General features: G+C 38.3%; 1 protein-coding gene across 3 annotated transcripts in view; it reads right to left on the minus strand.

Moving 5' to 3' along the window:
- Nucleotides 1-17,818, minus strand: part of SKIC3 (SKI3 subunit of superkiller complex) — a 101,645-nt gene that overhangs the window by 13,032 nt on the left and 70,795 nt on the right. For all 3 annotated transcript variants that reach the window (XM_070373152.1, XM_005899305.3, XM_070373153.1), the window contains 3 exons: nt 15,083-15,204; nt 12,845-13,003; nt 3,533-3,685 (listed from right to left, as the gene is read on the minus strand). In XM_070373152.1, the coding sequence (XP_070229253.1) occupies nt 3,533-3,685; nt 12,845-13,003; nt 15,083-15,204 (434 nt within the window). The remainder of the gene's footprint in view (nt 1-3,532; nt 3,686-12,844; nt 13,004-15,082; nt 15,205-17,818) is intronic.

Raw genomic sequence — 17,818 nt, forward strand, 5'->3', positions numbered from 1 at the left:
GAACCTTTCAGTTTAACAATCTATTCATATATTATCACATATAAAACACCCTAATTTTCATATACACGTCCTCCATACACTGCCAGCTATTTACCAGAGAAATACGACATCTCCTTACAAAAACTGCTGGGTATCAAATCTTATAACAAGCAAATCAAATGTGAACAGCGCTTTGAAGTTTACAAATGCATTTGTGTTACTTCATTTGACATTCCTAACAACCCTAGGCAAAGTAGTTATTACCATATCCACTATTATCAAACAAGTTAGGAGGGGAGTTCTAGACAGCTTAATTGGCTGAAGTTTTCATAGGCAGAACCAAAGCTCCTAGAGAAAACACTTTTTGTGGTGACAGCAGTGGTGGGGGGATGGAGGCAGGTATACACGGGTACACAGAAGCAGAAGATACTAAGAAGAGATGGCAAGAATACACAGAAGAACTGTACAAAAAAGATCTTCATGATCCAGATAATCACGATGGTGTGATCACTGACCTAGAGCCAGACATCCTGGAATGTGAAGTCAAGTGGGCCTTAGAAAGCATCACTACGAACAAGGCTAGTGGAGGTGATGGAATTCCAGTTGAGCTATTCCAAATCCTCAAAGATGATGCTGTGAAAGTGCTGCACTCAATATGCCAGCAAATTTGGAAAACTCAGCAGTGGCCACAGGACTGGAAAAGGTCAGTTTTCATTCCAATCCCAAAGGAAGGCAATGCCAAAGAATGCTCAAACTACTGCACAATTGCACTCATCTCACACGCTAGTAAAGTAATGCTCAAAATTCTCCAAGCCAGGCTTCAGCAATATGTGAACCGTGAACTTCCTGATGTTCAAGCTGGTTTTAGAAAAGGCAGAGGAACCAGAGATCAAATTGCCAACATCCGCTGGATCATAGAAAAAGCAAGAGAGTTCCAGAAAAACATCTATTTCTGCTTTATTGACTATGCCAAAGCCTTTGACTGTGTGGATCACAATAAACTGTGGAAAATTCTGAAAGAGATGGGAATACCAGACCACCTGATCTGCCTCTTGAGAAATTTGTATGCAGGTCAAGAAGCAACAGTTAGAACTGGACATGGAACAATAGACCGGTTCCAAATAGGAAAAGGAGTACGTCAAGGCTGTATATTGTCACCCTGCTTATTTAACTTATATGCAGAGTACATCATGAGAAATGCTGGACTGGAAGAAACACAAGCTGGAATCAAGATTGCCAGGAGAAATATAAATAACCTCAGATATCAGATGACACCACCCTTATGGCAGAAAGTGAAGAGGAACTAAAAAGCCTCTTGATGAAAGTGAAAGTGGAGAGTGAAAAAGTTGGCTTAAAGCTCAACATTCAGAAAACGAAGATCATGGCATCCGGTCCCACCACTTCATGGGAAATAGATGGGGAAACAGTGGAAAGTGTCAGACTTTAGTTTTCTGGGCTCCAAAATCACTGCAGATGGTGACTGCAGCCATGAAATTAAAAGACGCTTACTCCTTGGAAGGAAAGTTATGACCAACCTAGATAGCATATTCAAAAGCAGAGACATTACTTTGCCAACAAAGGTCCATCTAGTCAAGGCTATAGTTTTTCCTGTGGTCATGTATGGATGTGAGAGTTGGACTGTGAAGAAGGTTGAGTGCCGAAGAATTGATGCTTTTGAACTGTGGTGTTGGAGAAGACTCTTGAGAGTCCCTTGGACTGCAAGGAGATCCAACCAGTCCATTCTGAAGGAGATCAGCCCTGGGACTTCTTTGGAAGGAATGATGCTAAAGCTGAAACTCCAGTACTTTGGCCACCTCATGCGAAGAGTTGACTCATTGGAAAAGACTCTGATGCTGGGAGGGACTGGGGGCAAGAGGAGAAGGGGACGACAGAGGATGAGATGGCTGGATGGCATCACTGACTCGATGGACGTGAGTCTGAGTGAACTCCGGGAGTTGGTGTTGGACAGGGAGGCCTGGCATGCTGCGATTCATGGGGTTGCAAAGAGTCGGACATGACTGAGCAACTGATCTGATCTGATCTGAATCCAATCTCGTCATCTGAAAAATAGGATTCTTATGAATATTAATAAAGTTAATACATATAAAGCACTAGAACAGAACCTAGCACAGGCTAAATGTTCTGTATGTTTGCTATTATTATTGCTGTTTTTATTTTATTCCAGGTCAGATTTAATTTCCCAGCATGAAGAACAAACAAACAAAAAACACATCACAAAATAATTCTTATTAACGAACATATTAATAAATTAGACTAAAAGGGCTAAATAATAAGTTAGACTAAAAGGCCTAAAAAAGAGTAAAAGGGCTAAAACAAAAATTAAGTTAGACTTCTCCACACATTCAGGAACAGTTATAGATGCCACATGTTGCTTCCACAGCCCACCAGCTACCAGCATCACAGAGACTTTTGTTAAACATAAATATGGGACAAACAAAATAACATCTTCAGTGGCCCACAGTTACCATTAACCACCATTTCTTTCCAGCCAAATTATCTCAAATTTGACTACCACTATTACCCGCCCGTTCATTCAAAACTACTGGCGGAGGAGCCCTTAGGTCTTAGGCAGAGCGTAAAGCAAAACACAACCAAGAGCAAAACACGGCCCCAACCTAAGAAGCTCTGAAATGTGCCCCAGAGTAAAGCACCAAAGCTAAACACACTTCCTAAATCTTGTATTTGTTTGCTAAAATGCCCAGTGAAAGCAAGTAAATAAAGTCGGCAATGGAGTACCATGGCATAAGCAACAGTTCATTCAGTCCTGTCTAGGAAAATTTTTAAAAAATTACATTTTATCTTTTAATTACAGAAGTAATTTGCTTATGATAAAAAATTAAAACACTAGCCAAGGATAGAAAACGAAAAGTTCTCCTCCACCATTCCTTAAAGACCCCTAATACCATTCTCCAAAGTAACTGCCATTGTTTCTTTTGTGTCTTTCCATATCTTCTGTGTGTCTTTTAACATGCACATGTACACAGTGTCTTTACAGATAAACCTTCTCGAAACTACATACTACACATATATACACTCAAATAGGGCACCATATACGCTCTTCTGGGGTTTCCTCCTCCAGACACCCACTTAAATATTTATCTAGAAGAGTTTATAAGACCTCTAGATTAACACACCTAACTTGGTATCAGAAAATATATCAAGTCAGAAATTACTAGGAATCCCTCTTACAGAACATCAAATTGAACTGAGAAATGACGAAATGCATCTTTGTCACTAACAGGTAGCTGGGTTAATTCTAACAAGTCACCAAGAAACAAAAATATATATTCTGTCATAATTCAGCTTTTTAAGTTGCGATCTTTGTTTTTTTCCTCCTAAATGATGGCAATGTCCTGCTAGAGACTATGAGTTTATGTTATGTTACTTTATTCCCATCAACGTCTACGAGGAGCCCCAGTAGAAGGTGATGAAACGATACGAACTGAATGGAATATCACTATGTAAAAAGCTTTTATCTTAAAGAAAAATAAAAGAAGCAGTTTCCCACATCATAACTATAACAAGGTCTTACCATGCAGACTTCCAGTGCAAGCAGTGCTAGCCTCAGCAGGCTTGAGAGCTTCCCACTCCAGCTGCCCTGCTGGGATGCTACTTGCAGGCTCTTCCTGTAACACATCTCTGCAGCACCCATCATTCCTTGGGACTGATATATATGTGCCAGCCACTGAGGAGTAGAAAGAGAAAAGGACCCAAACAATTTTAGTTTACTGCACAGTCTACTTCCAACAAATTCAATAAACTTTGGAGTTAAAAATTTTAATTTAATTATTGATGAATTTTGTGCCCCCAAAACAAAAATCACAGGTTAAGAAAGGGGACAGCTCCATATAACCCAGCAATCCTACTACTGGGCATATACCCTGAGAAAATTGTCATTCAAAACAACACGTGTACTCCAATGTTCACTGCAGAACAATTTACAGTACCCAGGACATGGAAGCAACCTAGATGTCTATCAGCAGGTGAATGGATAAAGAAGTTGTGGTACATACATACAATGGAATATTACTCAGCCATAAAAGGGAAGGAATTGACTATAGGAAGGAACCTATAGTCTGTTAGAGTAAAATAAGTCAGAAAGAGAAAAATAAATATTGTGGAATTGAGAAAAATGGTACTGTTGCACCAATTTGCAGGGCAGGAATAGAGAAGAGACTTATGAACATGGTGGGCAGAGGGAAGGAGAGAGTGGGATGAACCGAGAAAGCAGCACTGCAGCACATATATTACCATATGTAAGCCAGACAGCTAGTGCGCAGTTGCTGTGTAACACAGGAAGCTCAGCCCGGTGCTCTGTGACAGCCTAGAAGGCTGGGATGACTTGGGAAGCGGGAGGGAGGTTAAGAGAGAGAGGACATATGTACCGCCATCTTGCACATTCCATTAGCAACAGCATACTGGCCACATCTAGTCTGAAGTCTTAAAAAGTCTCTCAAGATAGCAAGTCAGGAACAAAATCAAAACACACAATGATTGTTCATATGTGACAGATATATCATGTAAACACTAACCAAAAGTTAGCATAACTGTATTAATTCCCAATAAAGTAGACTTCAAGACAACAGATGTTAAGAGAGAAACTGGGCTGTTTCATAATGATGAAAGAGTCAGTCAAAGGAAGATATAACATTTCTACATTTTTATATCCCAATCACATAGAATTTATGAAGCAAAAATAGAAATTTAAGAAGAAATAGACAAATCCAGAATCTGAATTGGAGATTTCAACACACCTATCACAGCAATGATAACAGAAACAGACAAATAAATAAATAAGGATATAGAAGATTTAAACATAATTAACCAGCTTGACTTAAACGACATGTTTAAGAAATTGAGATACTCTGTACAAATTTCTTGCAACTCACAAATGCTAAGGAAACAAGAAATCTTAAAAGTCCTATATGTATTAAAGAAATTTAACACAGAATTTAAAAAGATACAAACTTTCCCATAAAGGAAATTCTTGGTCTGAATAGCTTCAATAGTGAATTCTTCCAAACATTAAGGAAATAAATGTCCTTACATTTATTTTTATAATTATACATAATTTCTATAATAATTTATATGTAATAATAAATATATTACTGTATAATAATTACTACATTTATTTATTATTATAACACAAACTCTTTCAGAAAAATAAAGAAAAATGGAATAATAACAGAGATAGCAAAACCTACCAATGACCTTATGAGACTGAAAAATTACAGGCCAATCTCTCTCATGAATATAGGTATTCACATTGTAAACAAACATTTAACAAGCTGACTCTAGCAACATATAAAAGGAACAATACATATGACCAAGCAGGGCTTCTTCTAAGAACGAAAGGTTGGTTTAATATTTGAAAATCCATGCAATCTACCATATTAACAGAATAAAGAAAAAGAACCATTCTCACAGATGGCCCCCCAAAATCTACTCATTCATGATAAAAAACAAATCTCTCGACAAACTCAGAAAAGCATTTCCTTAATGTGAAAGATAAACTGGACAGCCATTTTAGAATCTGTTGCATGCATGAATGCTGAGTTGCTTCCGTGGTGTCCAACTCTTTGCAATCCTATGGACTGTAGCCTACCAGGCTCCTCAGTGCACGGGATTCTCCAGGCAAGAACACTGGAGTGGGTTGCCATGCCCCTCTCCAGGGGATCTTTCCAACCCCAGGATCGAACCTGCACCTCTTAGAACTTGTGCATTGGCAAGCAGGTTCTTTACTGCTAGCACCACCTGGGAAGCCCTTAGAATCTGTTAAATGCCTATAAAAACCTAAAGCAAATATTGTAGCTGAAATGATAAATGCTTTCTATCTGAGGCAGAGAATAAGACCAGTATGTTCCCTTATCACCACTTCTGTTTAACACTGTATTTGAGACTCTAAATAGTGCAATGAGTCAAGAAAAATTTTAACTTAAAATTATTAGAAAGAAAAAGTAAAAATTATTCACAAAGGAAATATTGGTGTATACAGAAAACCCAAAACTATTTCAAAAGAATAAGTTAGCAAGGCTGCTAGAAGGTTAAAATATAAAAATCAACTGTATTTCTATGATCTTTTTAAAATTTTAAAACACTGCTGAGACAAATTTAGAACTTAAATAATAAGGACTATAACAGCTCAGTTGGTAAAGAATCCACCTGCAATACAGGAGACCTGGCTTCGATCCCTGGGTTGGGAAGATCCCCTGGAGAAGGAAATGGCAACCCACTCCAGTATTCTTGCCTGGAGAATCCCAGGGACAGAAGAGCCTGGCAGGCTACACGAATTAGCGACTAAACCACCACCCCCATAACACATTTATGAATAGAGAAACTCAACAGTAATACTTTGTTAATTTTCCCAAATTAAACTATAGATTAATTTAAACTAAAAATTTATTATTTATTTATTTAAACTATAGATTGTAATTCCGATCTAGACCTCAGTTGGACTTTTGTTTGGCGGGGAGAGTAAGGGTAACTGACAATTCACAGGTAAATGCAAAAGACCTAAAATGGTTGAGATAAACTTGAAGGAAAACAAAAATGGAGGTCTTAATATTTGGAGGTCCTAATATTTCCTCCACACATTAAAACAAACTATAAAGCTATAAGCAATAATAAACAAATAGATCAATGAAAAAGGAGAAAAAGAATAAAGAGCCCTAAAAACCACACATACCCAGTCACCTGATTTATAACAAAAGCATCATGACAATTCAGTGGAGGACATAATGGTCTTTTTGAAGGATGGTATTAGAACAATTAACATCCATACAGGAAAAAAATGAACCTTGACCCTACAACACTCACAAAAATTAATCCAGGATGGATCATAGACCTGTATATGAAAGACAGAACAACAGTTTGTAAAGAAAAACAGAAAAAAATCTTCATGAACTAAAGTAGAACACTCCGGTAAAACATTAACCATTAAAAAATAATAAATTGGACTTCACTGAGATTAAGAACTACTCATCAAAAAATAACATTACGAAAATATTTGCAATAGAGATATCCAAAAATGTGCTTGTAGCCAGAAAATATAATGAATTTCAACAATTCAGCAAGATAACAGCCCATTAAAAACTACAGTAAAGAAACGCTACTTTAAAAATAAGATATTCAAGATCCAATAAACATATGAAAAGTGGCTCAACAGCATTTTTCATTAGGTAAATTCCACTTAGCTGCCAGGGCTTCCCTGGTAACTCAGCTGGGAAGAATCCACTTGCAATGCAGGAGACCCTGGTTCAATTTCTGGGTCAGGAAGAACCACTGGAGAAGGGATAGGCTACCCACTCCAGTATTCTTGGGCTTCCCTAGTGGCTCAGATGGTAAAGAATCCACCTGGAATGCAGGAGATCTGGGTTTGATCCCTGGGTTTGGAAGATGCCCTGGAGGAGGGCATGGCAACCCACTCCAGGATTCTTGCCTGGAGAATCCCCATGGACAGAGGAGCCTGGCAGACTATCATCCCCAGGGTTACAAAGAGTCGGACACAACCGAGCAACTAACCACACAAATTCCACTTAGAACCACTATATGATACTATCCAATCCCAAAGAAAGGCAATGCCAAAGAATGCTCAAACTACCGCACAATTGCACTCATCTCACACGCTAGTAAAGTAATGCTCAAAATTCTCCAAGCCAGGCTTCAGCAATATGTGAACCATGAACTTCCAGATGTTCAAGCTGGTTTTAGAAAAGGCAGAGGAACCAGAGATCAAATTGCCAACATCTGCTGGATCATGGAAAAAGCAAGAGAGTTCCAGAAAAACATCTATTTCTGCTTTATTGCCTATGCCAAAGCCTTTGACTGTGTGGATCACAATAAACTGTGGAAAATTCCGAAAGAGATGGGAATACCAGACCACCTGATCTGCCTCTTGAGAAATTTGTATGCAGGTCAGGAAGCAACAGTTAGAACTGGACATGGAACAACAGACTGGTTCCAAATAGGAAAAGGAGTTCGTCAAGGCTGTATATTGTTACCCTGTTTATTTAACTTATATGCAGAGTACATCGTGAGAAACGCTGGACTGGAAGAAACACAAGCTGGAATCAAGATTGCTGGGAGAAATATCAATAACCTCAGATATGCAGATGACACCACCCTTATGGCAGAAAGTGAAGAGGAACTAAAAAGCCTCTTGATGAAAGTGAAAGTGGAGAGTGAAAAAGTTGGCTTAAAGCTCAACATTCAGAAAACGAAGATCATGGCATCTGGTCCCACCACTTTATGGGAAATAGATGGGGAAACAGTGTCAGACTTTATTTTTCTGGGCTCCAAAATCACTACAGATGGTGACTGCAGCCATGAAATTAAAAGATGCTTACTCCTTGGAAGGCAAGTTATGACCAACCTAACATTACTTTGCCAACAAAGGTCCGTCTAGTCAAGGCTATGGTTTTTCCTGTGGTCATGTATGGATGTGAGAGTTGGACTGTGAAGAAGGCTGAGTGCCGAAGAATTGATGCTTTTGAACTGTGGTGTTGGAGAAGACTCTTGAGAGTCCCTTGGACTGCAAGGAGATCCAACCAGTCCATTCTGAAGGAGATCAGCCCTGGGACTTCTTTGGAAGGAATGATGCTAAAGCTGAAACTCCAGTCCTTTGGCCACCTCATGCGAAGAGTTGATTCATTGGAAAAGACTCTGATGCTGGGAGGGATTAGGGGCAGGAGGAGAAGGGGACGACAGAGGATGAATTGGCTGGATGGCATCACTGACTCGATGGACGTGAGTCTCAGTGAACTCCGGGAATTGGTGATGGACAGGGAGGCCTGGCGTGCTGCGATTCATGGGGTCGCAAAGAGTCAGACACGACTGAGCAACTGATCTGATCTGATCTGATTACCTACATATCCACTGAAAAGGGAAAATAATAATCACCATCTAGCAATATCAGCAATTGGAAGGCTTATAATCTGCAGGTGGAAACATAAATTGACAACCCATTTTAAAGAAACACTGGACAGGATCTACTAAAGTGAATACATTTTCACTACGAAAAGAAAAAGCAGAAGTGCTAGCAGCTCAGTCGTCTGACTCTCTGCAGTCCCGTGGACTATAGCCTGCCAGGCTTCTCTGTTCACGAAATTATCACCCAACAAAGGGCATATCCCAGCAGTGTTATAACAGCCAAAACCTGGAAACCCAGTTGACCTTTGAACAACATGGATGTAGCTTACAGTCAGCCTCTGTACTCATGGTTGCAAGCACTGAACCAACCACGGACTACTGAAAAATAGCCATGTATAACAGGACTCATGCAGTTCAGACCCATGCTGTTCAAGGGTCAACTGTAATCCAAATGTCTATCAACAGTAAAAGGGATATCTTACAGTATATTATTCATAAAAATAAGTGAAAAAAAAACTATGGCTACATGAAACAACTAAATGAACTTCATGGACATGATGTTGAATGAAAGTAACCACATACAAAAAGATATTCCATATATATCAAGTTTAAAAACAGGCAAAATTAGACAGAAGTGATATAAGGCATAATAGTGGTTCTGCCGCCTTCTTTTTTTGACACAGGGGGAGTCACAAAGGGAGAGGCATGGGGGAAGCCGCTAGGTTGCAGGAAGTCACAGAAATTATGATGCCCGAAGATGACAGAGGGCCAAACAGGATAGCAGGTCAGATCTTAAATGGTTTGCAGTTATGGAGAAGTGGTAGCTAGGAGACCATGAACTGGAACTACTTCAATATGGAACAGAAACCTCATCTGAGGTTTCAGTTCTGTTTGGATCTAGCACAGGAGATAGTGGAGGACAGATAAGCCTGGCGTGCTACACTCCATGGGGTTGCAAGGAGTCGGACACAACTTAGTGACTGAACAACAAAGCACAGATTCTGAAGGCAGCAGTTCATGAGCCATTAGATGTAATAGTTATAGGGAGAGTTTGGCCATGGCATGTGGCATATTCTGTAAAGCAGACACAGAAGTCTAATAGTGTAGAGGTGAACAGTATGTAAAGTAAGGACTGTACTTAAAACCAATTAGTGATCTTCAGCATGATCTTATTTCAACAATGTACCACTGCTTATATGGTACTTCCATTAAACTGCTGAACAGTGAATACTTACTGATAATTTTTAAAAGACTTCTACAGTAATTATATTATCTAAAATTCCTCTCTCATGTTTCAGATGAAGACTCTGGAGCTGAAGTGGGTGTACCTGGACTAAAATCACATAACCAGTTAGTAGTATATTCAAGTTGAAAACTTTTTGTTAGCAATTTGTGTTAATACCAGCAACCACGTCCAATCTTTCGGCAGTAGAATACACTTAAATGAAGACTCTGCAGATGCAGTTACACACCTGGCCTTCATGCAAGGTACACCAATTCCAAAATGGTAGTATGACTGAGGTGCCTATTCAGTAGGGATGTGGGCAGAATTTTTTTTCTAGAATCCTATTAATTCTTATTGCCTTTTATGGTTTCCTGCAGGGGCTTTATATGTACAGGATTTAATGGCCAGTTAGAAATACCCAACCTTAATTCCAAGGTGTCTTCAGTCCTGTACTGCTAGAGAAAAAGACTAACACCACATTTATCAAAGTGAAAGTGAAGTCACTCAGTCCTGTCCGACTCTTTGTGACCCCATGGACTGTAGCCTACCAGGCTCCTCTGTCCATGGGATTTTTCCAGGCAAGAGTACTGGAGTAGGGTGCCATTTCCCTCTCCAGGGGACTTTCCCAACCCAGGGATTGAACCTGGGTCTCCCACATTGTAGGCAGATGCTTTACCGTCTGAGCCACCAGTATCACGTATTGCAATATTCCTTTTTTCCCTAAAATCATACACAATTGTGAAACTAACACATTTCAGTGCCAGATTAATTCAGAAACCAAGACAATTTGCCTTCAATTGTCAACAGAAGAAAACATCAGAGCATCTTAAGATATAACCTGACACTTGCTTAATATTCCACTATATCTAAAGCTAAGTTCTTTCAAACCTTGTTGAGGTAAAATATTTTAAAAGTATAAAGGTAAGGTATAAAGTAGTGGCAGTGAATTCTAACAATTAATCATATGGTTCTCTGTCCTTATCTTTAGTTTATCCTGACAATCATTCTTTCTAGCATTAATTTATTTGGGCTTCCCTGGTGGCTCAGCAGTAAAGAAGCTACATGCCAGTGCAGGAGATGTTGGTTTGATCCCTGGGTAGGGAAGATCCCACAGAGAAGGAAATGGCAACCTACTGCAGTATTCTTGCCTGGGAAATCCCACGTACAGAGGAGACTGGCAGGATACAGTTCATGGGGTCACAAAAAGGTTGGGTACGCTTAGCAACTAAACAACGGAGGAGGAGGCCACTAGGCTGCAGGAACTGCTCTATACCTTGACGTGTGTGTTCAGTCGCTAAGCCGTGTCAACTCTTTGTGACCCTACTGACCGTAGCCTGCCTGGCTCCTCTGTCCATGGGATTTCCCAGGCAAGAATACTAGACTGAGTTGTCATTTCCTTCTCCAGGGATATTCCCAACCCAGGAATCAAACCTGAGTCTCCTGTGTCTCCTGCATTGGCAGATTCTTTAGCACTGAGCCACCTGGGAAATCCCTACATCTTGATGTAAGTAATGGTTAAAATTACTTACATATATAGTAAGATTTTTACATTCTATTCTTTGTGAATTATATCATGGTATAAAAGAAAACACATATGCTATCTCTTAAGACTTTATTTACTGCATAATTTATCCCTTAATTTTTCCCTTTTAGTTTGACAAAGTGCTTTTCCCCTTGATAAAGAACATGAGATCATCAATATCCAGTTGACCTTAGAATTAAAGTATGTTAAGTCTCATATGGCATATTTACTCTGAGAGGGGGATAAAAGCACCATCCTTCTTCAAGGATTAGAGTAAAAAGGAAGCTTAATGTGCATAATCCAACTATTTTACACCATTAGATAATCTTTTTAAGCAGGACATCAAAACATTCATAGAACAAAAGATCAAATGAAGAACTGTAGTAAAACAAACTTCTGTAAAACCTGTGTCAAAAAGTCCCTTTGATACTGTCTCAGGGCATGAAAGAACTGTAACAAGTTGAGCAATATATATGCTTTTGTATTTTAGTAACAATAAGAATAAAGTAGGTAGTGATCATTATGTACTTGTCATTGTGGTAAGCAGAGCCAGCTAAAAGGGCTGACAGCTTAGGGATTCAGGCATCAATCCTGAAAATAACTATTTCTGAAGGCACTGAAAACCCATTAGAATCTTAGATACAGGTTACCTGTAAAGAAGCTAAGGAAAAGCTACACACATCGCCTCTAAAGGGAGAGTTAAGCACCACTATGGCAAGCTTATTATGTTTGTAACACTTAGCTCTCTTACATCAACTCCTTATAAAAGACATTATTTTCAATACTGTTTTAAATGGAAAGGTTTATAACCAGCGATTTTAAATGCTTTAAAGCCATGCAGCAGCAGATCCTTAATGAATAATCAACTTCTTTAGTTTCTCTAACTATTGTGGTTAATGAGAGATATTAACCACATATTAACTACTATGTGAAAACGAGAGACACAGTGGGTTTAAAGGCAAGACAAAAGTGGGGCATACCCTTGACCTCACTGAACATCACAGAGCATTTTTTTTTATAATAGTTTAACAAAATTTTTTAAATTATTATTATTATTTTTTTACTTTACAATATTGTATTGGTTTTGCCATACATCAACATGAATCCGCCATGGGTGTACACGTGTTCCCAATCCTGAACCACCCCCCCACCTCCCCTCCCCATAGCATCCCTCTGGGTCATCCCAGTGCACCAGCCCCAGGACTCACATAACAAAAGAGAAAATTTACCTGCCAAGCGGGAACAGAGGTTGAGTTGGACATGACTGTTTTTTGCAGCTCTTCAAGTACAGTGTCTGGGAGAGGTTTTCGTGACTCCAGGAGTGGTTTACATTGAACTTGTCTCAAGAGTAAGATAATAGCTGGTTGATCAGGGTTACTTTTTAAATTCTAAAAATCAAACCCCAAACAGAAATTCGTGAAACAGGTTCTGAAATGTTAAATGTAAAAGGCAATTAAGCTATTCTCCATACTGAAAAAAAAAACAAACCTGAATTTAACCTTTTCTTATTAAAAAATAACAGCAAAAGTAAAAAAAGAACACTGATCATCTTGGGAATATCAAACTCTATACTTAAGTAAACTCTAAAATCAGTAATACTACTACTGTAGTTTATAAATTGTCACTCTTAGATTTAGTACGTTCCTTTGATGGTTTATTCTTAGGTGATAGCCTGAAAAATTTAGAGTCTGCATATAAATAGCTGAACTAAGAAAATATAAAATTAACAGTGAAGGCTAGTATTATCGCTTATTTGGAAGAAACTGTGTTATGTAAGAGGGGCTTCCCTGGTGACTCAGAAGTAGAGTCCGCCTGCAATGCCAGAGATTCAGGAGACACGTGTTTGATCCCTGGGTCAGAAAGGTCCCCTGGAGGAGGGCATGGCAACCTACTCCAGTATTCTTGCCTGGAGAATCCCATGGACAGAGAAGCCTGGAGGGCTATAGTCCATAGGGTTGCAAAGAGTTGGACATGACTGAAGCAACTGAGCATATGCATACTATGTAAGAAGGAAAGAGCTATAATTTTTTCCCTTTCTCAACATCTTAATAAAGATACACATTGTCCTTCCTCCAGGCACAGACTTCTTATACATATTTCCCTAAGCCATTTATTTATACCTTAAAACACATACATAGACATAAAAGTATTGTATGTATGTGTGTGTGTGTGTGTATATGTGTATATATATATATATTTATAAATGTATATGTTGTTTATATGTATATATGTATTATAATTATATATACAATATATATATGTATATGTAATATATGTAATATATATCCATAATATACACATACAAGAAGTTAAGGCTAGTTCTCCAAGCAAATCCTTCCACTATTGTTTTAGACATATCTTTCTTTATTGTCTGTCTCTCAATAACCTAATTCTTTATCTTCTATTAGGTCATAGTTCTAAATGTCCTTATTTCTGAAAGGTATGTGATTGCTTTCTTCTAAGTAAGAGATTAGAACCTTAAAATGATGAGGAAAGGTTCATAAAAGTATCCCTTACTCTGTCAGAGAGAGTAAGAAGCAACTGCCAATTTACGCTCACTAAACAGTCACTGTATTATACTGAACTGTCCTGAACCTAGATGGAATTTCTTAAATAAAAGAGATAATGTATGATTCTGCTTTTCAGAGAATTCAAGGACCAAAGGGATCTTCAAAGATCCATTCCTCTCTCTCTGTAAAATTCATAGTGATCTTTCAAAAACATTTCTAGAAAAACAACACAATCTCCCGGGTAAGTATTTATGGGAAAAAAAAAAAAGGTGTTTTCAGGAAAAGTGATGTCTAAATCTCTCCTTATTCATTAAGTTATTTCTGAGTAGGTTTATAAAACTGATTTGTTCATTCAATAAATATTTATTGAGCCTCTACTATGGGTCAGGCAAAGTCTAAGAATTTACTCACAGAGACTACAATCCAGGTAGGTAAAAACTGATTACTCAGTAATTTCAGTCACCCACTTAATAGTCCCCACGGTCATTCTATATGGTTCAGAACTTTGGGAAAATGCAGGGATGCTGGAAAACATAGCATTCTAAAGAGAGTAATTAGAAATCAAAGGAAAATACTACTTCCATAAGAAACACCCCAAATAAATTCAACTTTGAGTCTCAAGAGTCAGACACATGTGACCTTAAACAGCAAGTCTGTCAATTTCTACCTGTGAACTCTTATACAAATTAGTTACACTCTTTAAGCCTTAGTTTTCTCTTTTGTATAAATGGGGATAATAATAAATACCTAAATCACAGGATTGTTGTGAAGGTCAAATACAAACTGCTAAATGTATTAACTAGCCTATAGTAAGTACTCAGTTAATACTGGGTATTATCTTCATTATCATCACCACCACCATCACAACCAAATGCTCTCTAAATAATGTGCACTCTATTTTTGAAGTTATTTTCCAAGTAGGATAAGAATTCACGAGTCTCAATTCCATAAAAATACCTTTGTGCAGAGGGCTTCAGCTTTGGATATTCTTCCTGTGTCTATTAGACCAGTGACAGCTTGAGAGAGAGACCACCTTTCAAGAGACTGGTTGTAATTTTCAAAGAATTCTCTGTCTTTAACTACAATAAAACAAGTTAATGTTAAAACTTTTTTCTGCAGTTTATAATGTGTTCTCTGAGAAGTAATTAGTTATTAAGTATGACAATTAAACTTACCACGCAATACAACTTTTACACATACCACTGGAATATCACAGACTATCTCAACATGAGACAGATTTCCGAAAAGTTTCATAGTAGGAATATTTGTGGCTGAATAACTTAAGACTTTTTATATTTGTGACTTTCATTAAAAAAAAAATCAGTCTCCAGTAAAACTGAAAATAATTCAATGAAAAAAGTAAAGATTTATTGCAATATAATTGACATATGATAAACTGTACATATTCAAACTATAAATCTGATAACTTTTGACATAAGCATCTATCTATGAACTATCACGACTATCAAGATAATAAATGCATCCACCATCATGAATAGCTTGTTCTTACTCCTTGGTAATCCTTCCTGTCCCCAACCCACCTCTCCTCTTTCCCTCTGTCCCCAGACACTCACTCATTATTTTCTCTCACAATAGATCAGTTTGTATTACTTGAATTTCATATAAATGAAACCATAAAGGATAAACTCTTTGGCATGTTTTATAGCATTTAATATGGTAAATTTTACATTCATTTTCAAATATTAAAGCAACCTTGCATTCCTAGAATAAATCCCACTTGATCATGATGTAGTACTATCTTTTTTGTGTGTTACTGGATTTGAATTGTGAAAGTTTTGTTATAAATGTCCGCACCTGTAGTTTTCGTAGTTTGCTTGTAATGCCTTTCTCTAGTTTCGGTATTTATGTAATGGTGACCTCAGAGCAGAAGTTAGGAAATGTCACTACCTTTTCAATTTCCTGGAAGAGTTGTATAGAGCTGGTATTATTTTTTACTTCAGTGTTTGGTAGAATTCTATCTGGCCCTGGAGGTTTCTATATAAGATTTTTAACTGTAAATTCCGTCTCTTTAATAGATACAAAGCTATTCAGTTTATTTCTTCTTAAGTAAGCTCTCTGTCTTTTAAGGAATTTATCCATTTCATCAGCATTGCCAAATTTAGGGGCATAAAACTGTTCTTAAGATTCTCTTATGAGCCTTTTTGGGCTTCCCTTGTGGCTCAGTTGGTAAAAGAATCCACCTGCAATGTGGGAGACCTGGGTTCAATCCCTGGGTTGGTAAGAACCCCTGGAGAAGGGAAAGGCTATCCACTCCAGTATTCTGGCCTGGAGAATTCCATGGACTACAGTCCATGGGGTTGCAAAGAGTCAGACACAACTGAGCCACTTTCACTTTCACTATGAGCCTTTTAATAGCTATAGAGATGTATCTTCTCTCATTCCTGACAATTTTTTCCTGATGCCTAGCTAGAGATTTATCAATTTCATTGATCTCAAAGAACTAGGTTTTGCTTTTGTTGATTTTCTGTTTTCTATTTCACAGATCTCTACTCTATTTTCTTTTATTCTGCTTACTTTGGTTTAATTTCCCTCTCTATTTTCTACTTTCTCAAGGGAGAAGTTGAGATCATCAATTTGAAGCCCTTCTTATTTCCTGATGTAGACATTTAGTGCTAAAATTTTCTTATAAGCAGTACTTGAGTAGCATCACAGGATTTTATATATTGATTTTTCACTTTCATTCAGTTCAAAATACTTTCTAATTTCCCTCCTGCTTCATTCTTTGACCTGGATTATTTGAAAGTCTATTAAATTTTTGAATATTTGAGAATTTTCCAGATTTATTGTTATTGATTCTTAAATTCAACTGTATTAAGATAACATACTCTGTATGATTTTAAAATTTATTTAGATTTGCTTAATGGCTCATAATACGATGTAGTGGTGAAAGTTGCTCAGTCATGTCTGACTCTTTGCAAACCCATGGACTGCTATACAGTCCCTGGAATTCTCAGGCCAGAATACTGGAGTGGGTAACCACTGCCTTCTCCAGGGGATCTTCCCAACCCAGGGATCGAACCTAGGTCTCCAGCATTGCAGACGGATTCTTTACTGGCTGAGCCACCAAGGAAGCCTCCATAATATGATACTGCTACTGCTAAGTCACTTCAGTCGTGTCCGACTCTGTGTGACCCCATAGACGGCAGCCCACCAGGCTTCCCCATCCCTGGGATTCTCCAGGCAAGAACAATGGAGTGGGTTGCCATTTCCTTCTCCAATGCATGAAAGTGAAAAGTGAAAGTGAAGTCGCTCAGTCATGTCCAGCTCTGCGACCCCATGAACTGCACCACTCCAGGCCTCCCTGTCCATCACCAACTCCCGGAGTTCACCCAAACTCATGTCCATCGAGTCAGTGATGCCATCCAGCCATCTCATGCTCTGTCGTCCCCTTCTCCTCCTGCCCCGAATCCCTCCCAGCATCAGAGTCTTTTCCAATGAGTCAACTCTTCACATGAGGTGGCCAAAGTATTGGAGTTTCAGCCTCAGCATCAGTCCTTCCAATGAACACCTAGGACTGGTCTCCTTTAGGATGGACTGGTTGGATCTCCTTGCAGTCCAAAGGACTTGCAAGAGTCTTTTACCATTCTCTAATTTGTTAGATCATTTTTGTCTTTTTTAAAATCTTTTTTTAAATAGATATATAGCTGATTTACAATGTTTCAGGTATACAAA

This window comes from Bos mutus, chromosome 7 (assembly GCF_027580195.1).
Source record: "Bos mutus isolate GX-2022 chromosome 7, NWIPB_WYAK_1.1, whole genome shotgun sequence".
NCBI classification, from domain to species: Eukaryota; Metazoa; Chordata; class Mammalia; order Artiodactyla; family Bovidae; genus Bos; species Bos mutus.